The 22,253-nt window shown below is 43.3% G+C and overlaps 1 protein-coding gene across 7 annotated transcripts in view; it reads right to left on the minus strand.

The window, feature by feature from the left end:
- The window catches only part of MPDZ (multiple PDZ domain crumbs cell polarity complex component), an 832,961-nt gene that overhangs the window by 273,539 nt on the left and 537,169 nt on the right, over nucleotides 1-22,253 (minus strand). For all 7 annotated transcript variants that reach the window (XM_078675896.1, XM_078675898.1, XM_078675897.1 and 4 more), the window contains 2 exons: nucleotides 16,195-16,357; nucleotides 10,634-10,830 (listed from right to left, as the gene is read on the minus strand). In XM_078675896.1, the coding sequence (XP_078532022.1) occupies nucleotides 10,634-10,830; nucleotides 16,195-16,357 (360 nt within the window). The remainder of the gene's footprint in view (nucleotides 1-10,633; nucleotides 10,831-16,194; nucleotides 16,358-22,253) is intronic.

Below are 22,253 nucleotides of genomic sequence, written 5' to 3' on the forward strand. Positions count from 1 at the left end.
TTCCGGGGACCGGTTTCTGGCATCACAGCCTTCTTCGGCCCGGCTTGCTTGAATCCTGATGGTGCAATGAGCAAGGGACTCACGTCTGAGCATACCCTCCCACACATAGTGTGGATAAAACCGATTTTGGAAAAGGGGGGTGGTGATGGACAGAGTTTCTGAATGATGCAGAATACTCTTACCAAGTCAAGAGATCATGGTTTTAATCCATTACCGTTTTTTAGCTCAATGCACCATCCCAGCTCAGAACCTGGCTATATGCAAATTAGTCTGTTCCTGTCCCAGTGCATGCTGGGAACAGGGCAAACCAAACTACCAAGCCAATTCTTATACTGGAAAGGAAACAAGCTTCCAGGGACCGGTTTCTGGCATCACAGCCTTCTTCGGCCCGGTTTGCTTGAATCCTGATGGTGCAATGAGCAAGGGACTCACGTCTGAGCATACCCTCCCACACATAGAGTGGATAAAACCGATTTTGGAAAAGGGGGGTGGTGATGGACAGAGTTTCTGAATGATGCAGAATACTCTTACCAAGTCAAGAGATCATGGTTTTAATCCATTACCGTTTTTTAGCTCAATGCACCATCCCAGCTCAGAACCTGGCTATATGCAAATTAGTCTGTTCCTGTCCCAGTGCATGCTGGGAACAGGGCAAACCAAACTACCAAGCCAATTCTTATACTGGAAAGGAAACAAGCTTCCGGGGACCGGTTTCTGGCATCACAGCCTTCTTCGGCCCGGCTTGCTTGAATCCTGATGGTGCAATGAGCAAGGGACTCACGTCTGAGCATACCCTCCCACACATAGTGTGGATAAAACCGATTTTGGAAAAGGGGGGTGGTGATGGACAGAGTTTCTGAATGATGCAGAATACTCTTACCAAGTCAAGAGATCATGGTTTTAATCCATTACCGTTTTTTAGCTCAATGCACCATCCCAGCTCAGAACTTGGCTATATGCAAATTAGTCTGTTCCTGTCCCAGTGCATGCTGGGAACAGGGCAAACCAAACTACCAAGCCAATTCTTATACTGGAAAGGAAACAAGCTTCCGGGGACCGGTTTCTGGTATCACAGCCTTCTTCGGCCCGGCTTGCTTGAATCCTGATGGTGCAATGAGCAAGGGACTCACGTCTGAGCATACCCTCCCACACATAGTGTGGATAATACCGATTTTGGAAAAGGGGGGTGGTGATGGACAGAGTTTCTGAATGATGCAGAATACTCTTACCAAGTCAAGAGATCATGGTTTTAATCAATTACCGTTTTTTAGCTCAATGCACCATCCCAGCTCAGAACCTGGCTATATGCAAATTAGTCTGTTCCTGTCCCAGTGCATGCTGGGAACAGGGCAACCCAAACTACCAAGCCAATTCTTATACTGGAAAGGAAACGAGCTTCCGGGGACCGGTTTCTGGCATCACAGCCTTCTTCTGCCCGGCTTGCTTGAATCCTGATGGTGCAATGAGCAAGGGACTCACGTCTGAGCATACCCTCCCACACATAGTGTGGATAAAACCGATTTTGGAAAAGGGGGTGGTGATGGACAGAGTTTCTGAATGATGCAGAATACTCTTATCAAGTCAAGAGATCATGGTTTTAATCCATTACCGTTTTTTAGCTCAATGCACCATCCCAGCTCAGAACCTGGCTATATGCAAATTAGTCTGTTCCTGTCCCAGTGCATGCTGGGAACAGGGCAAACCAAACTACCAAGCCAATTCTTATACTGGAAAGGAAACAAGCTTCCGGGGACCGGTTTCTGGCATCACAGCCTTCTTCGGCCCGGCTTGCTTGAATCCTGATGGTGCAATGAGCAAGGGACTCACGTCTGAGCATCCCTCCCACACATAGTGTGGATAAAACCGATTTTGGAAAAGGGGGGTGGTGATGGACAGAGTTTCTGAATGATGCAGAATACTCTTACCAAGTCAAGAGATCATGGTTTTAATCCATTACCGTTTTTTAGCTCAATGCACCATCCCAGCTCAGAACCTGGCTATATGCAAATTAGTCTGTTCCTGTCCCAGTGCATGCTGGGAACAGGGCAAACCAAACTACCAAGCCAATTCTTATACTGGAAAGGAAACAAGCTTCCGGGGACCGGTTTCTTAGTCTTTACATTCAGTAATTAAATCTGCCGGTAAAACAGCACTTGGTGGATGGCTTTCCCACTTTATGTATAAACACTATGGTGACTCTGTGTAAGTCAGGTGGGAGGATTCCAATCCCCCAGGCTGTCACATACAATTTGAGCAGATAGGGAGCTAGAATGTCTACCTGTTTTTAAAGAAATCTGCTGGGAGTCTATTTGGTCCCGGGTTTTGTTCCTGAGTTCATCTGAGCCACCGCGATCTGGAATCTTTTAGGGCTAGGGGGTCGTCGGCCGGAAGGGCCGGTATTTCTATTTCAGTCAGATTTGTCTCAAAATGGCGATGATCAGCTAGGGGACATTCTTTGTTAAGAGCTTCATAATACATTGCAAACTTGCATTCTATCTCTTTGTCTGTCTCATACAGGAAACCCTCCGACCCTTCTATTTGGCGCATCCATTTATTCTCCCGTACCGTCAGCCCAACCATACTAACAATTTGCCAGCCATGTCCCCATTTCCATAGAGTCGGTGCTGTACAGCTAGTATTTGATTAAGCACTTCATTGGTGGCCAACATTTTATATTCTGCTTCGACTTGTCGCGATGCTTGAGGGTTCGGCGAGGTCATACTCTCAGCCTCTGTCTTCAGGAGCTGACGTTCAAGTTCTCCCTGACAGCTTTTTTCTTCTTTTTTGCCACAATATTTTATGCCCCATCTTTCATCACTGCCTTGTACGCTTCCCATAGAATCACAGTCGACTGCACAGAATCCTTGTTTTCTGAAAAGTAAAGTTCAGAATCTTCACAGATCTTTCACAGGGTCGTCTCGACCCATAGCTCCCAAGCATTCAGTCGACACCCCTCGTCTACATCGTGGGGTTTCAGTCCCATGGAGAACCACAGCGGGCGTGGTCAGACAGTCACCTGGCCAGATAGTCTGCCAGTGGGTCATTCCCACCTCTACCGCCGAAGCGAAGAGATAATCTAGTCTGGAAAACACTTTGTACATCCCTGAGTAGTAGGAGTAGTTTCTCTCACTCGGGTGTTGGCGGCTTCAAAGGTCTGTTAGGCACAATGTGCCTGGAAATAAGCTACGGGTGAGCTCCTCGTAACCGCAGCACTTGGCCCGATCGATCCTGTTGGAGACATCAAATCATTAAAGTCTCCCCTAATAATGTGCAGTGAAGTCAGTCTCCAGTAAGATTTCTGTGCCTTTTCTGAAGGTGGATTGCTGGAGTTGTGGGGGTGCTTAAATGCTGATGATGGTTACACAGTCTACCACAAAGGCCCTGTACCGCTGCATATGTCCCTTATAGGTCAACCCATGACCTCGGCATTTGGAAATGAGGAGACTTCTGGACCAGAAGTGTTACACCGCTGGATGCCGTTGTGAACCACGCATGTGCTAGCATTGTGTATGCCCTGCAAGCCAAAAAGTAGCATTGGGTTCCCCATAAGTGTGTCTTCTGCAAGGAGACAACTTTGGGCTTCAGGCGCAGGATGTACGTTGCTACCAATCCCCTTTTAATCTTAGTACCCAGCCCATTTACATTCCATGTGAGAATTGAGTGGCTTCTGGGATTTAGGTCTGTAACATCCTGCATGCCTGTTCCCTTGTGCATTAAGTCCCATCATTTAAATGAAGCAACCACCTCATGTATTTGATATTCTCTCCCACTCTTCAAACCAACTATAAACACAAAATAACCTTAGTAACATAGCTATCAAACTTCTGTCACTCTCCCCCCTCCATATCACACGCACACCTTCACTCTCATGAATGAAGAGCCAGCTACATCGCAAGAACAGGCCTGAGAGGTCTGTAACCCACCCTAACATTAACTAACCCCTTATAAATCTAAAGCGTCACCTCCAACTAAAGGTCAATCACAAAACCACACCCAGGCCATACCATGGGGCCACTTTTTAACATCAAGTCAGTCACACTAGCAACTGGTCCCATTCCGTGATATCTCACCCGGTTACTCACTCTTGGGAGTCTATAACACCTTCCTTCCAAAAAGGGTATAGCGCACCATGGACTGTTAAGACAGCTCCTTTAGACTGACTCCTCACATTCACATTCCTCGATCAGTACTCTCAGTCTCTTTCACAAACACTACTCCACTGACTCTTTAAATCGACAAGGTGGGGAGGTGGATCCTCCTGATCGTCACACGTGCCCCCTCTGGGAGCAAACATCCGGAGGAATTGGCCCTTACTTTCTCCAGCGCCCCACTGCCTCCCTCTTTTCATAAGTCATACATAAAGTTCATCACTGTCCCCTTGCCCCATCTCAGGAGCCGAGGCCTGTCCAATACAGTCATGGCTTGGTTCATCTTCAGGTATAAGCCGGGCTAACTCATCCTCTCCTCTTATCTAAGAAGGTTGGCTTCCCCTAGTCCCCATGTCTGCATCTGTTTCAGATGGGGCTCTCTGTCTATTTCATCTCCGTCCAGCCCTTTCCATTGTCTACACACAGATTTACTTCTTCGCCCGTTTCCGCGTGAATGACCATATTTCTGCCTAGCACCTGGGTGTCTTTCTCAGCTGTTTTCTCCAACACCTTTGGTTGGGAGCAGAGCTGGGGTCTTTTGTTCTAGTCATGCCCATGCCTCCTCTGGTGTATTGAAGAAGTAGGATTTATCGTTGAACAAGACCTTCAGCTTAGCAGAGAAAAGCAGCATATATTTCAGTTGTTTAGCCCGGAGATTCGTCTTCACTGCGTCTAATGACCTGTGCTTCTTCTGTATTTCATGGTAATAATCGGAGAACAACAATATTGTGGAGGACTCAAAGGGAATAGCACCCATCTGCCTTGCTATTCTCAGTAAGGCGTCCCGGTCCTGAAAGTTGACAAACTGTGCACTAATCGCTCACAGTGGGGTGCCTGGTGGTGGTTTAGCTGCCAGTGCCTTGTGGGCTCCTTCTACGATGAAGCAGTTGGAGAACATACTTGTCAGAAAGGTCGCTTGAAACCAGTTGCTAAAGAATTCTGGCACATTGGACCCTTCCACCCCCTCTGGAAATCATACTAGTCGTAGGTTGTTACACCTCACCCGATTTTCAGCGTCATCAACTCTACATAGCAGGCCTTAATGACAATCTTAATACCTGTCAGGTCTCGTGTCATTAAGTGTTGGGCATCTTCTGATTCGGATATTCTGTCTTCCGCCGCCGCCATACGCCCAACCAACCTCTGAACAGACCTTGCCAGTCCGCGATTCCAGGGTTGCTCTTCATTGATTCATCACAGTCAATAGAGCTGCATTGTCCGGTGTTGATGGTGGTGGGTCAGCGGTTTGTAGGAAGTCAGCCACCCTAGCATACTTGTTAATATGCTCCTGACAGGATGGCTTTGAGTCTTTATTCCTGGCCTTACATATAGACTGTCAGGGTTAGTAACAGCAGTTAGCCTCAAGACCGCTGCCCTTGTATCAAGCACACCAGTATGGGTTAAGGTCCTGGGCCAGGTACTCACACTAAACTCTACCCCGGGTCTAGGGAGCAACACGACTAAACCCCAGGAAGGAGGTCTGACAGATGCTTTTGAATGAGAGCTGAAGTGACCATTGGGCTAGTTAACTGTCAGCCAACTATATGACCCATCGTTCGAATCACCCAGATTCTCTTATAGACCTTCTACAGTCACACAACATTGTTTGGGCGCAAATGGGGGTGCACTCTAGTCTGTGTGTTCTTCCTGTTTTTCAGGGCCTACTTGGAGCAAGTACAGTCTCCTTCTCCCTGGGCCCAGCGAGTCACAGTAATCCCACTTTGGAGCAGGGGTGAGCGCCTCACTCACTGCTAGGGCCAGCACTGTGGCAGCATCTCCCTTCACTAGAAATCTGGTTGCTTCTCCTGATGCCCTAGCGGCCCATTGGCTGCTACTTGTTTGGAGGACTCGTACTCGCCCCCTGCTCTATTTTGCCACGCTTTGCTTCTCTCTGCGAGTCACCCCCAGCTTGGTTGACTGCATGTGCTTACTCTGCCACTCTTTGCCACCGCCAGATTTTGCTTAACGCGGAGCACCAACTCACTTCCAGTACTGCCGGTTCCGTTGGCTAAGCCTGTTGTCAGCTATACCCAGTGCTTATGGGCAGTGCGTACTTATGTTCCCTCTGGATCCCAGTCCGCTCTCCCCTGTCTGTCTCACACTGCTCTTGGCTCTCTCCCCCCACCAGACCCACAGCACTTCTTCTATTGCCAATCTCTCTGCATTGCAGCGGTAGGCCCAACCTTCACAGCTGCTATGAATCTCTCGGTGGCAGACCAGTCACCAGCTTCCTTGCTCGGAAGACATCAGGCGATATTGCTGTCACCGGCCTCGCCCCAGCAGGGAGAGAATAACACTGATGCTGGCGACTCACCTTGTGTCAGCCGCTATTTACTCAGGCCTGGACACCCTGTGCCTTCCCAGGGATAATTCGGGCATGCTGCTCCCCTGCTCGCTCTCCGCCGTGGGCGGCCAACATCTTGGGCACTCGATACAGCTTGTTCATGAGGGAAGTAGCCCCATGGATAGCTATTTATACCAGTCACAAAGCAGACCAATCTGCTCATTGGGGTGCTGGGGACAGATGCCGGAGGTTTGAGGGGGACCGATGGTGCCCAGGGATGCAGGATCACTGCAGGATTACTATGTGCCTGGCTCGAAACTCTGCTAAGGCCGTCTAGCCCGCCATCGTGTCACTCCCCCCTCCCCCCCCCCTCATCCATTCAGTATTCTTGCATGAACGAAAGCATCACGGATTAGGACATTTTAAAACAAGGATATGGGGCAACTATTCAAAATATCTTAATCACTTATTTTGATTCTTAATGTAATTCACTTCTATATAGATTTTATTGTTTGGTTTTTTAAATTAAAATCCATTAAAATTTAAGGTAAGATTTTCTGATTTTCCTTGTAAAATGGGTTCACTCAAATGTAAAATGACAGTGCGGCATATGAGTGAGTAAGTCCCTCTATGAGGCAAAGGTGAGGAAAGGGAAGTTACACCCACGAAATTAGCACAGGATATGTAATGGGTTAACACACAAAAAGTGTGTAAAGTAAATGTGCCAATCTGTTACATTTACAGATTCGGAAAAAAGCAAATGTTGCGTTTCTGAAGGCATACTTGTCTATGCATATGTGTATTAATGGAATACTGTGGTGGTGGTTACTTCCTATTGATTTGTGATCAAGATTATGAAAGAAAACACAAAAAGTATCCCAGACCTGGAGCCTTAACGTTCATTTATCAGGTACCATGTATGTAGCTTCTGTCAACAGGAAGAAAATAACTCACCCACCATCAAAGTGGCATGCTTTATTATCTAGCCCCTCCTGGCACTGGTTTTCGAATCCAAGTGTGAGCTACCAACTGGGGGTAGGGATAGAAAATATATTTTTCCTTTGTAGTTTTGCGAGGACAGTCATAGGGTGCCCTTCATTTGACAAAATGAGGCAATGGTGGTGTGGGACCTGTTGGGTAGAGGGAAAAGCATGAAATTGCTAAAGCTACATCTGAGGCAGAAGTTTGTGTGCTTTTTTCAAGTCCCCACAGGGTGATATCCGAACCTTTTACATTAGTTTTAAGGTCCATTTTGGATTCACTTAGGAGGTTACAAAAGGCACCAGCAGTAAGATTAAATCATCATCTGGTGGTTATTAATACGTCAGGATCATGTAGTAATGAAGCCAAGAGAGAGGGAAGGGGAGGCTGACTTTCAGAGATGGGAGGTTAGAAAAAAACAGGGTCGAACATTTTCCAGCTAAATGGATGGAAGCCTTGACCTTTTGCACTAACTGAAAGGCCTCCAAACACTTACTCAAATTAAGTGCTGAAAAGCAACATACGTTATCAAAATGGACATTCAGATTGCCTATAATTGTACAACTGGAAAATGTATGAGGTAGAAAGGCTTCCGGAACAGCTTGTGTGAAGCTGGCACCTGAACCAGAAAGACGGTATATCAAGGCCCCCAGGAAAGTACACATTATGTAAGATTTTAAGGGAAAAAAGTATCCCTTTGCATCCCTGGACCATAAGGTCAAATGTGTCACAAGTAAAAACAGATTTAAAGACAATGGCAAGACCGCCACCTCTTTTGTCTCTTGTCTGATGACATAGTAGCCTTCCGGCAAGACCAGCACTACTACATGAATAAAACTATTTTTACCGTAGTTTTATAAAGCGCAAACTTGACCCAAGCGTATCGGAAAGCTTTAAATGAGCACAATTGTGTTACACAAGGACACATTAATTTTTTTTGTTAGGCACAGGGAGATTAAGTGGTTTGCCCAAAATCACAGGATATTGAGCGTCACAGTCAATACTTGTACCCGGATTCCCAGATTTGAGATCGACCACCCTAGGCATTAGGCTACTTCCTCTCCCCTATTCTTGAGCCAAGTCTTGGTCAAAAACAAGGGGTTAGGCTGATGGGCTCTTATGAAATCTAGAATCTCTAATTTATGTTTAGTTAATGAGCATCAGTTAAGGATAAACAACTAATATTGTACTTACAAGAGGGAGCAGACAACTTGCTTGTCAGTATTAACCCCTGTAGAAGAAATGCAGAACAAGCAAGTTGTTTCCATGTCTAGTGGATTAATAAAATGCAGACAGGCCAGATGCCTTACATGCCAAGACAGCTAATTATGAGAGTAGGCAAGGGATTCATTTTTAAATTGGACAGGGTTCCTGGGCCCTGGTGATGAATAGGTGTGGACGGGCACATACAGGATTGCCTTTGCCAAGCCTGCAAATCATACAGGATTGCCTTTGCCGAGCATGCAAATTCTCCATCATTGCCTGGCCCGCTACAGCACACAGTTTCAAAATGGCTAATGTAGATGGCACAGGGAATATGGTTGCTTAGAAGCCACTCCCTTCACAACTAACACATGGACTGGGGAATCCAGTGGATTAAAAGAATGCAGGCAGGAGACACGGAATGCCCAGAAAACAGATAAAAGTGCCCCCACAAAATAATAAAGTACTCACAAGTCTAAAAAGCCTCAGTAAAGTGCAAAATGCAGTATGTCAAAGTAGTATTTGTTCAACACAGAGATTGTGATAAACAACTTAAGGTGTTAAATAAGTATTGATCTTTTAACAAAGTAAGTCTGACTGGCTATACCACCTTCACTGATATTTTAAGAATAATAGAACACTCACATGTCTAAGACGCCTCAGTGATTGACATTATATTTTATATAGACCTAAAAATGGCAATGTTGGGTTTATTCCCAGGGTGGGACAGACATACATGGCACAAGGTATTGATTGGTATTGGTTGTTGGCTGTACTGTAGCCAAAAAGATATAGGTTTGCACTGGTGTGCTTAAAAACCCCTACTCCTTTCTCAGAGTGGGTTAAGGGAATGGACTACTGCACTCTCACAGAAAACTCGGTATACAAGGCAAGGGGATGGTCAAGAAAGCATGCATCACTTTGGAAGACATGGTGGGAGCACTTTGATATGATCAGGTCTGGGTCAAACCAGAATCTAGCTAAGTTTGATTCCGTCCAAGAGGATGTGTCTATGTAAAGGTACTCAGAACAACGAGAGTGATACGGTGACGTTTGGTAAATGTATGTTGTAATCACTGTAAAACTGTAGTTGTGCACAGTTTAGAAAGTTGGTGTTTATGTTTTGTCAGATCCACGTTTATCAGCCTGGGTATTTTACAGATTTATATATCAATAAACAGATTTTTTTAAATGCCCTCACAAGAATAATAAAATATTTAGAAGTCTAAAATGTCTTAGTAAAGTGCAGTATGACAAATTAGTTTTCACTCATAAGGCACATTTGCATCACCCTTATTTCTTATAGGAGAAGGTCATGAGTTGGAGAGCCCGCACTTTATAAATGGCGTCTCTAGATGGCATATGGAAGAAGGAAATCTAGAAAGCAATCCCTTCGCAACAAACATGTGGACCAGGAAGTCAGAATGCCCAGAAAGTAGATAAAAATAACCTCACAAAAATAATAAAATACTCACAAGACTAAAAAGCCTCCTTAAAGTGCAATGTGGAGTATGTCAAAGTAGCATTTGTTCAACAAGGTCAATGTCACAAACTACTTAAGGTGTTACATAAGTGTTGGTATTTTAACTAAGTAAATCTGACTGGCTATTCTATCTTCACTGAAACTGTAATAGTTACTTTTTACTCTATATAACCTTAACCATTGCACCAGCTCCTTTGAGGTAGGGTTTGATTGCTCATCCAATCTACAGTGGTGAGTCAAACTGGCTTAAGAGGTCAGCCTTCCATCTCAGACCTAACATCTCAGTCAGTAGGAAACATATGCAGGATCACCTTTCCTACTTTTAGATGTTCAATACAAATTAATTCATTTTGGAGTATGTCTCACAACACAAGAGGTTTTAGTTACTTTCTTTTTACTTTTTTGTCATATGTATTAACACAATGTTGTCTGATGCTCAAAGCAGAGTCAATGAAGAAAGAGGACAGAGAGGAACCAAAAATGTATGGAAATTAAAACAATCAGAATAAAAATGAAACCCCGGAAACATTTTACCTCTAGCAACTCATCTCCAATCTGCAGCCTCCCATCTTTTCCTGCTGCTCCAATTGGGTCAATTCCCACAATAAATACACTCATTCTTGTTCGGTCTTTGTTGCCAGCAAGGCTAAGTCCCAAGCCAGTTTTCCCTTTTTCTAACTCTATCATTTGCAGGTCACCCGGCAAGCTTCCATATCGCTGAGAGATCTTTCCTAAAGGCAGGAGATAAAAAAGAAATAAAAAAATTACAAGCACCACATAAGTAATAAAAGAGACGACCTTTTATTATGTACATGATTCTGGATCAAAGTATGATGTAAAAACATCTAGCAAAACCAAACAACAGGAGGTTACCCGGATACCCAGTTGAGCCCTGGGTGATTAGAGTGTATAACAAATAAAAATATCATAATAGGTAATATTTAAAAGACAGTTATATAAAGTGGTTATTAGAATAATGCAAGGAGCAGTCTGTATTTGAGAACAATTAGGAAAAGGGCAGTAGCAGCACTATTTACAATAAATGTGAATGTAATTAGTAACAAAACTTGTCCACGTATGCGCTCGTGGAAAACAAAATGAACGGCGCATGTAACAAGTGAAGCAGCGGGGAATGGCGTAGGAGACACAGTAATTACAATATATACAAAAAGAAACTTTTTGGTTCAAACCTACTTCGGTTGTTACAGGTACGTCTTTTTAGTCTGTAAGCACTATTTTCTTTCATGAGTTTCTCCTACTGGCACGGCATGCTTTCCTGCACCATTCGGTGTGCCATGCGCGCTTAAACTCTCCCAGTAGCTTGGGACAATGGTGGCCGCTTCTTTGAATAAGTCTTGCATTTACAAGAGTTTGCGCTATTGGCATTGTAAATGACAATGCCTTTTATTTATGTATTAATTAGCAAAACATATAAATAAAAGACATTGTCATGTACTATGCCAATAGATTAAACTCTCGCAAATGCGAGACCTATTGCATTGAAAAAGCTTGTTTATGTTCCTCTGGGAGATGTGGAGAATGTCTTCCTTCTCATCCCAGTGAGCCCTATCATAGCGTGATAAGAGACCAATGGAGTTTGCAATTCTCCAATGGTTGGCATATTGGGCTGCCAATCTCTTACCGGCAGCATTTATCCTTTTACTCTCTTTATCTGGTGGGGGCATGTCACTCGATGTTTGAGAGTTTGCCCGTTTACATGCTCTGGCCACCACTAGTGAGTCAGGAGCAACCTGGCCCTTAACGACCAGGGAAGGGTTATATTTCTTATCGACTCTGGGAGTAATAACAATTATTCGAACTAGGTCAATGAAAATGTACTGAGTGAGCCTGAGCATACACTTGAGCTTCGGGAGTTATAGCGTGGAACACTAAGTGGACTAGAGAGTCTTGAATAAGAGGTCATCCTCAAGCAGCTCTGTGTGAAGTGTCACTTTGTAGAAAGTGGCTTCCCTAGTTATAAGTAGGCAAGCCACTTTCTACGTGATAAATATTGGAGTTATCAGGATAGGAAGGTTTTGATGGATAAAAATCTGGATCAGTGTTATTGCGTGGATCTGCATCATATGACCCCCACTCATCTTGAGGTGTTGTTGAGAATTGATCACCATCCCCCCCATCTACTGTGAAGGAATGAAGTAAACCCTCAGGTGATTCAGTTGTGGTGAAGTGGTGAACGCTGTGGTGAAGGAGTATGCACAGGAGGCAGTGATGGTGGACTGCTGTGAGGTGGGCTGGTTGATTTATCCTCCCTCTTCTTTTTCTCTGGAGGAACAGGAAGATTAATTGCCTCCTCAAAAGATAGCTGTCTTTTAGCAGGCAGTGCCCCTGAATGAGTAAGCCTGGTGAGGGTACATTCTGTATCTGGATGAATCATCGGATGTTTTTAACGAGATTCCAATTTTGATGAAATCTCTCGAGTACTGGTTGCACAGTGTCTGGCGAGTGCCTATAAGATGTATTTTTTTTAGCTCTGATGCCACTTTAGGCATGGGTGTTGATGAAGGCTTTGGTTCAGAGGTTGATTTTTTCGGCATTGAAGTGGAGTGTAATTTCAGATCAAAGATTTCGGTTCAGAGTGTTTCATTGCCGAAGGTCGGCTCGAGCCTGATGTTGAGGGCCACGGATTAACGACCTGCTGTTAAGGCTATTTTTTTAACGTCGAACTATGGCTGGACGTTTTGGATGCAGCCGGTCAGTGCCCACCATGCCCGAAGGAAGTGGTGGCGAAACAACAGTCTTTGGCTTATGTGTGTGTGTGTGTGTGTGTGTATGTGTATGTGTCTTGTAAAGCGCTACTGCTGCCCTGAGGCGTCGTGGCGCTGTAGACCGCTGGGGAACCCGTCCTGGCTATCCCTGTGAGATGGTCCCTACTGGGTATCTCCAAAGTGAAACCAGGCATCCCCGGCGAATGTGGGGGGCCGTTGTGGAGATGAGGCAAGCTAATGCCCAGAGTTGCCGAGTGTGATCCCTGGTTAGAGTAGGCACCGAGGCGAGAATTATCGAGTCCGCTGACCCTGGTCCACGACCCTGCCGCATCGGGAATTGAACCCTGGTCCCGGGCTGTTCTCTGCTTCCGGGTCTGCCGCCTCTAACCAGTGAGCCACACCACTCCATTATGAGACGGTGAGGCTTTGCTGGTGCTGGCTGTGGTCGGGGGCAAGGTGACACAGTCCTCACAGGCTGTTGAAAGTCCAATTGGTCGCACACTGCTTGTCCTCCCAGCGTGTTACCCCAAAGCATTGTGGTCCATGAAGTAAGCATCAGCGGGTGCGCTTCTGCCGGAGTCTTGAGTAAAAATCACTGTTGCGTTGGCCATCCCTGGACACGGGTTTCGAGGTTGTTACCTCTCGTCAGCAGGGAATAGGCATGTATGTTGGGGTGCTGCGTAGGCTGCCAAAAAATATTCTCAGGTCCGGTACCACTCGTGGCACGCAGGTGCGTAACCCGGGCTCGTCAGCCCCACCAGCTCGAGAGAGCCTGAATATAAAAGAAAGTCCAATTGGTCGCACACTGCTTGTCCTACCAGCGTGTTACCCCAAAGCACTGTGGTCCATGAAGTAAGCATCAGCGGGTGCGCTTCTGCCGGAGTCTTGAGTAAAAATCACTGTTGCGTTGGCCATCCCTGGACACGGGTTTCGAGGTTGTTACCTCTCGTCAGCAGGGAATAGGCATGTATGTAGCGGTGCTGCGTAGGCTGCCAAAAAATATTCTCAGGTCCGGTACCACTCGTGGCACGCAGGTGCGTAACCCGGGCTCGTCAGCCCCACCAGCTCGAGAGAGCCTGAATATAAAAGAAAGTCCAATTGGTCGCACACTGCTTGTCCTACCAGCGTGTTACCCCAAAGCATTGTGGTCAATGAAGTAAGCATCAGTGGGTGCGCTTCTGCCGGAGTCTTGAGTAAAAATCACTGTTGCGTTGGCCATCCCTGGACACGTGTTTCGAGGTTGTTACCTCTCGTCAGCAGGGAATAGGCATGTATGTAGGGGTGCTGCGTAGCCTGACAAAAAATATTCTCAGGTCCGGTACCACTCATGGCACGCAGGTGCGTAACCCGGGCTCGTCAGCCCCACCAGCTCGAGAGAGCCTGAATATAAAAGAAAGTCCAATTGGTCGCACACTGCTTGTCCTACCAGCGTGTTACCCCAAAGCAATGTGGTCCATGAAGTAAGCATCAGCGGGTGCGCTTCTGCCGGAGTCTTGAGTAAAAATCACTGTTGCGTTGGCCATCTCTGGACACGTGTTTCGAGTTTGTTACCTCTCGTCAGCAGGGAATAGGCATGTATGTAGGGGTGCAGGCTGTTGCCCTGGAGAGAAGTCCTGTAACTCTTTGTCAGACCCAGAGCTGCCACCTGGCACACTATTGCCTTCATCTGCAGCCGATGGATGTGCCTCTACCTCGAATTCTGGATTTTCTGACCTGAAGAGGTCCAGCGTATCATGGACACTCTGCTGATACATTTGTAGTCTTCTAGCCCTTCTATCTCTCTGTGTCTTTTTAGATCAAATGGACCTGCATGTCTCACACGTTGCCTCCCGGTGTTTGGGAGATAAGCACAAGTTACACACCTGGTGTAGGTCGGTGCGTGGAAACTTGGCATGACAAGAAGGGCAAAATTGAAAAGGCGTCCATTCCATCACCAATTTGACATCCGTTGGAATGAACTTAGAAGAGAAGTACTGGCCCACAGGGCGAAGGCATAAGGTGCGGCGGCCGACTCTAGTTTCACAGACGAATTTGACGATGATGGGTTAAGGAGGGAAGCAGTGATTGAACCGCGATCAAAAAACAACACCGATGGTACCAGAGAAGAGCCTGACGACATGGAGCAGATGAGCACATGTTCGAACCAGTCGGTGGAATAAAACAATCTAACAATGGGGTCGAGGACCATGTGCATTGCAAGCAAGAGGAGGAATCACTACACCTCGTGACCCGAAAGACTTCTTTGAAGAAAAACAAATGACACACTTCTGAGCCAAACACTAGATGGCAGACTTATGCCAAGCATGTGTAGCTACAGCCACACATGCTATCAAACACATTGTCCGTTAGTTAGGTTGTAAAATATTCTCTGCCTCAACATATCACCAGAGCCTCTTTCTCGCTTACTGAACATGAGAGTTCAACACCTCCTCAGGCTCTGTATGCAAATGCCACAATCTCGTTTGTCGTTTTTTCTCCTTTGCAACAGAACTGCACCTAGCTTAATACAGCTTACACCAGCCATTAATATGGTTTCGTCATGTGTATCATAGGGAGTCAAAACATGCTAGGAAATCCAATACATCACAAATGGGATGTGGTGAGTGGAATAACAAAAGACACTGGAGGCTTTAGAAATGCAAGTTACGTTATAAACTCAACAACATTTAAGATGAAAGCATCTGTGATACACAGTATGACTACAGGTTGGCATCAATAAATGGCCCAGATATTCACCCGGACTGAAGGACAGAAGCAAGCCATAATCACTCACAAAGCATACCTTCACTTTGCAAGTATATGTAATATTTGTTCACCATACTCAGTGCAAACAAAACTATAAATACATTTTGAAAGTAGACAAATGAAAAGATACACTAGAATTGGTGACAGCATAGGGTCTGTGGAATTAGTAGCAAACAGGGAAACTGGCAAACTTAAAGATGCTCAGAGTAGTTGTTAAATAAATCTTTGGAACCTATAAAGAATAAGTGACAATGAAAGCAGAGCCCTTCACCGATACCAAATAGCCTACTTGCCAATCTTGGCATTTTCTTTACCCAGAATTGCAGTACATTGTCATAACTACTAACCTCAGGAACCATTTATGCCTGACTTATCTGAACTATAAAAGTGTTCCCTCAATCTGATTAATGGAAAAACATTTCACAACAAAAGTATTACTGGTCAATTTGATGCTTAAATCATGATTTAATAGGGCATGACAAATCAAGAAAACCAGATAATATCCATATGATATATTTCATGTTTTCATAATGAGCAGTAGAAACATTTGGATTCACACTTCCTCTGCACAAAAGTGCATATCTATGTATACATACACACCACTTAATGTAACAGAATACTTACTCCAGCTGTACCCAAATTCATCCTCCTTCTCTGGATCTTCAGGCACCTTGCTGCCTACAGATTGCTCACTGTCGCAGCTCATTGTTGAATTAGCTGAAGAAGGGGTTGTAGGAAAGTTGCAAAACGAGTTTTTTTCTGTCTCTGAGTCAGATTGACTGGATGCCTAGGAAGAGAAAGAGCATTCAAATGTAAGACTTCCTTGACAAATCGATTTGGAACTTGAGCTGCATTCATGCACACACACATGCACTTACACATGCACACACTTCCACAGCTGCAACAAAATACAAAAATACATAGTACAAAATCTATAGAATGTAATACAATGTACACAACGTGTAAAGCTGACAGTACAGTATGAAATGCATTTTCACTGTGAAATGTATTACTTAGCTAATCAAACATTTCAAATAACTGGTGTGGCGCTCAGTTAGAATACCACATTTCAAAATATTACACACTTGCGCATTTCTACTAATTTTACTATATGAACAGGCTTGTAGGCGATGAGCATGTTATACAAACAGCTATTTTTGAGACTGCAAATCTATATTTGCATACCAAATACTTGAAGTTTCCTATAATAAATCCTTTAGATGTTGCTACAAATGATGGAGGCCCTAACAGGGACACACATTTTGTTCTAAGCTGGTGTAAAATATTGTAAGAAAGCAAGGTTCAAGCCCTGTGCCGTCCACCCCTACACATACCTATTTATTAGCAGTGCAGAAAGGACTGAGACTGTGTATAGGATGACTCAGTTATCAAAATGTCACTTTGAGAAACAGCAAATGTGTGCTTTAAAACCCATACAAAAATCGGAAACCCAGGTCTATGGCAGTCCTCGCTACAATGTAAAACATTATGTTGCATACGTGACAGGATGCATTCTACAGTTAGCAGAAAACATTCCAGTGTGCAGGAAAAGGTTAATCTTTCCTTAAGGATCATCATTTACAAAGGCTACCCTGGCAACAGATATGGAATTAAGTGTCCAATGTGATGCTATTTAGGGGCACAGAATTGAGAAAAACATTCTTTTGAAAACACCATTGTAGATGACTCCTCCTATGCCACACTAAAAGTAAGTGTTTTGCTTCCTGAAACCTCTTCTATTAACAATGCCTGACATAAAAGAAAGACATAAGGCAAAATCAAATATAAATATCACCCACTAATATAACTAATGCCCTGCGTAAATTGCCACTCTTTCTTAGTTAAAGCCATTGTCCTAGAGGATTTCATATGACTTAAAACTGGAGCACCAGATTCATGATACTGTCCATGATCTCACAGAAATATGCGTCTATAACTACTATAAGGCAATTTTATCTGATTAAGTTTACCTTCAGCTGATCAGCATTGTGCAGCAGACTGCATCAAGTAATATTGAATTTCTTTGTCTGACGCATCATCCAAAAAGCATATCTTATTAAGCATATTCAAGTCCCTTTGATGTACAGACAGGTGTAACTATGGCTGCTATTCAAATTGTAACATCACTTCTCTTTCCAGATTGCAGATAATATATGGACTCAGCAGGCTATGCTGAAACAATCCCACTAGATAACAAAACAAAAGGATGTACTGAATTGACCAGAGGTTAGTGCCTGGTCTCTCAACGTATTTGATGGCCATCTCTTGTGATACCGTCCAATCATTCCTCATGTTAGTTCTATAATTTAACTACATTTCTGATTACCCAAGATCGGAGAAATATTTGTATGCCCTCTTCTGGTTACAGAGTACAACAGAAAAGAGAAATAAATATAGACTTCCAGGATTATTCAATATGAATTTTGCAGACCTAGAACATTTGACAGCGTTGCTGTTCCATCAACTTGCTCAGTAAATAAATGGTTGTATTTGCAGCTTTAACAGGGAGCCTAGGACATGCTTTTTTCCTAGCTTTCCTTGCCCAAGGATTCTTGGGCCAAAGACTATGATGACAAAGAGGCTTACTTCAAATACAACCAGACAAATGTAGCTGAAGTCGCTTTAAAAAAATGCTCTCACTAACATGATGTTTTAAATTATGATATTTTTTCAAAATAATGGCCTTTTAGTTTCGGACTTAAGACGGAAGGAGACGGGAGCTGAATAATGCTTATTAACCTACTGTCACACTATGTAAATTTGCGATTTTTGCATGTCTAGTAGTGCAGAGTAGGTAGTACTAAACATACCCTTCATACCATCAGTTGAGGACGGAGAAGTAGGGATTTGAACAGATCTCTAGGAACAACTTAACATACAATGACCAATGTCCACACCATTGATAGGTGTTCCCCTGCAAATAATAAAGCTTCAGTTGATGCTGGTTTGGTACTTTACCTGGCTAAGCAGCCATAATAGGTGGTTGAGGGCTTGACATCCTTTCAAGAATGATAGTCACAGGGAAAACCCAAATGGGCATGGGTGTGGGCAGATGGAGAAGTATTTTTTATTTGTTGACAAGTGGCCCTAGGGAGAACCTAACATTTCCTCCTTATAATTCCTCTCTCTTGCCCTTATAGCTTGGAACGGAGTGTTTTCAGGTTTTTCCACATGTATCATTGTCCTATGAAACACTACAGCTTGCAAGAAACAATGCAAATTATAGTGAAAAGATCATACCCTTTAACGTCCATATTCCTCCACACTAAGGGACCTATTAGGATCTCTGGCGGATCTCCAGCGCTGGCCCGACGGTGGTGATCTGCCCCCCAAATGTTCCAGTGTCACTCCCTGCCATATTAGTATGGCGAGGGGCACCGCGGCAGACGGAAATACCGTCTGACGCTTTTCCGCCGGTCGGAATGCCGGCTGGGCGGAAAAGGCAGACAATATTGTGGCGGTGCCTTGCAGGCACCCCCATCCATATTATCATGTGCAATTTGAAAGGCTTTTCCATGGCGGCGATGCTGCCATGGACAGGCCAGCCGAAAATACTTTGGGGGCCCTTTACGGGCCAGGGGAGGTGTGTAGGGGGCTGCACTTGGCATACACAAGGTGGCAGGCACGGCGTGGTGCCTGTCACGTTGTGCATGCCAATGCACAACATGCATATTTCACATTGCGACGGGTGCTTCTTACAGTTTACAGCATCGCCTGCCCCAATGTAAAATATGCGGGATGCAACCGCCAGGGTGACGGTCGCATCCTAATGGGCCTAGAGGGACCACCGCATCTCTGGCGGTCGGTCCCGTTTACCGTTACGGTGGCAGGCGGCCATCGTAATGGGGCCCTATGTGTTCAAGAGGGTTGTGTCCATCTACTCTCTTTATTCTATGATCAACAAATAATCCCAAAATTCAAACCAAGCAAAGAGAATGGTTTAGTTTTCACTTCACGGGATTCAGCAGTGGCAGAAGAATAACCCCCTGCTTAATTGCAGGAACCCGTTATTTCCTAAGAAACATTTTCTAAAAAATGATTTAGAAGATTGTTGATATGTGTATTTTAGATCAATGTTGCAATCGGCCTCGGTTTGCAATCTTTTTTTGCAAAGTTGCATATTTTAGAAATGTAATAGGAAATATAACATGCTTTAAATATTGAAAGTTATGCAGACTGTAAGCCAAGGAATATTCAAGAGGGGCATTTTCCTTCAGCCAGTCCGGTGTTAAACAGCATCTTAAAATTGTTGAATTCCTTTACTGCAGCTCTCAAAAAAGAATCTCATCATCATGGTGACCCTTAACACTGGTTGAACAAACTATCTATGCAAAGCCTTCTTTTAAATTAATGACATCTAATGATCTCTAATTACTAGCCAAGCGCTTACGTACTGGTCATAACTTTAGCAGGAGCCAGTGTTCTTCTCCAGACCATTGCTTATTCATTCTCAGAGTAATTTCATTTTATTCATGAGGAAACTGTTTCTGTGTTTCTTTTCAGACCTTATTCAAATTAAGTTGAGGAAACTTTCAACGTGTATGTAAGAAGAGTACTACTTTCCAAACAGATAATCGTAGTAAGAAATTTGACATTTTCTTGTATAACATTAATGCTCTTTGTAATATGTTCAGAAATACAGTTTTTTGCTGCTGACCATTTTGTGCAGTTCACACTTAAATAAAATTCAAGGTAACCCCACCATCCCTACTTCATCAGAGATGGCACTCCATAGTGCAGACATATATATTCCAGGTGTGAATACTATATTTCTTTAACTCAATGAATTTATTCATGTAACAAAATATACCTCAAATTTGTCCCACGTATTAAATAGCCTAAAGCTTATATTTGAAGAGCTCAAGAATCATTAAAGAGGGTATATGGTGAGATGCACGGCCAAAATATGTAAAAAAAGTTCAAATAGAAATAGCTGCCCAAAACATTATACTTTTAGCAGTATGTCAGTGTAAAATACCCATGGAGATTATTAGAGTTTCAAAGTCTGTAAACATTCTTATTTGCACTATAGCGTTTGGATGAATCACTAGAAGTGCAGTGAATTCAACAGATTTTCCTGTGGACAGAAATAGGGCATTCTATACAGGTATGGTGGCAAACCGAGGGGCTATAGAATTACCATTCACTACCATAAAAGAAACACATTAAAGATATTGAAATGTATTTTACAAGCAACATTAAGCAGACAATTTCTCGGACAACATATTACCTTCTGATAAATATTAAAACATCTTTTACACTGTTAAATATTTTCTTGATAACAGGGAGTATTGGGGGACTGCATAATTTCTGAATGTGTGTCTTAAAATGTTAATCTGTTTCATATGCAAAAACATGAAACCTAACTAGGAGTGAGGTTGTTAGTTGAGAATTATTCACTACATGTTATTTCATATACTTTTCAGCTTCATCAAATCACAGATACTGGATGGACATTTCTATCTATCCTTTTCATTTTAATTTAACCATCATAAAGAAGGAAAATATATTGAAAACAGCCTTCGGATACTGGATAATCTTAAAAATGTGACAAAGAATAGTTTGAGAAGGGCCCCTTAGACCAAAGATACAGGGCTCTGTATTAAACTGTAAAGTGAAAAAGTATTCCCTTTGGTGTCCAACCTCACTGTGGGTCGCACAGAACAAAATCTCAAGTAACATACAGTCTCAAAGTCACTCACATCGCATACAAACAACCCCCACAGTCAAATATAGTAAACTGGCTTGTTTACTGCATCAAATATTTAATATATATGTTTTTTTCACAAAAGATCAAGACACATCAAATAAAATCTATTAATTCATATATTTAAAGTGCAATTCATAAGAAAGATAAAAATGATAAAAACATGTTCCTAAAACATTATTAAACTACTTCACCATAATTAAAAAGCCAAACCACAAATAAAGAAGAGAGAACACCTAAGACAATACACTTTGTCATTAATTCATCTGCTAATTTGTGCAACGAATCAATACAGGCACATGATTAGTATAAAATTCTCATCTAGCGTGCCAATATGTTCCACAACTTTAGCCTCCTAAATGCATCGACACATTTCGGTGAAATCCAACAAATTCCAACCACCTTCTTCAAGATCACAAATATATCTCTCCTGTACCACTATTTATCATTGGCATCGAGCAGCCCTCTTAAATGGTTCCGGTTCCATCAGGAACCAACTAAGAAGCCCGCTCAGTGCCAAAGATAAATATTGATGTAAGAGATAGATGAGAATGTTGTACTGATCATGTGACTGTATTGTATTTAATAAAGTTTTAAGGAACACATTTTTATCTTTCTTATGTATTGCGCTTTATATACAGAATGACTAAATTATATTTGATGTGTCTTGATCTTTTGTGAAAATAATATTTATAAATATTTGATAGAGTTAACAAGCCTGTGGAACTATATTTGACCGTGGGGGTGTGTATATGAAATGTGAGTTTGAGACTGTATGTTATTTGAAATCTAGTTGAATGTGACCCGCAGTGAGGTTGGACACCGAAGGGAATACTTTTTCACTTTAGTCTCTTAAAATTTTTATTGGATGTGTGTGATTAATGTTCTAAAAGTTATTCATATGTATTCTGTAAATTTTAAATCTTTTGCAAATTATTAATCAAAATATGAATCTCTGCACTAACAATAGCACAGC

Source organism: Lissotriton helveticus, chromosome 2_1 (genome assembly GCF_964261635.1).
Source record: "Lissotriton helveticus chromosome 2_1, aLisHel1.1, whole genome shotgun sequence".
Classification (NCBI taxonomy): domain Eukaryota; kingdom Metazoa; phylum Chordata; class Amphibia; order Caudata; family Salamandridae; genus Lissotriton; species Lissotriton helveticus.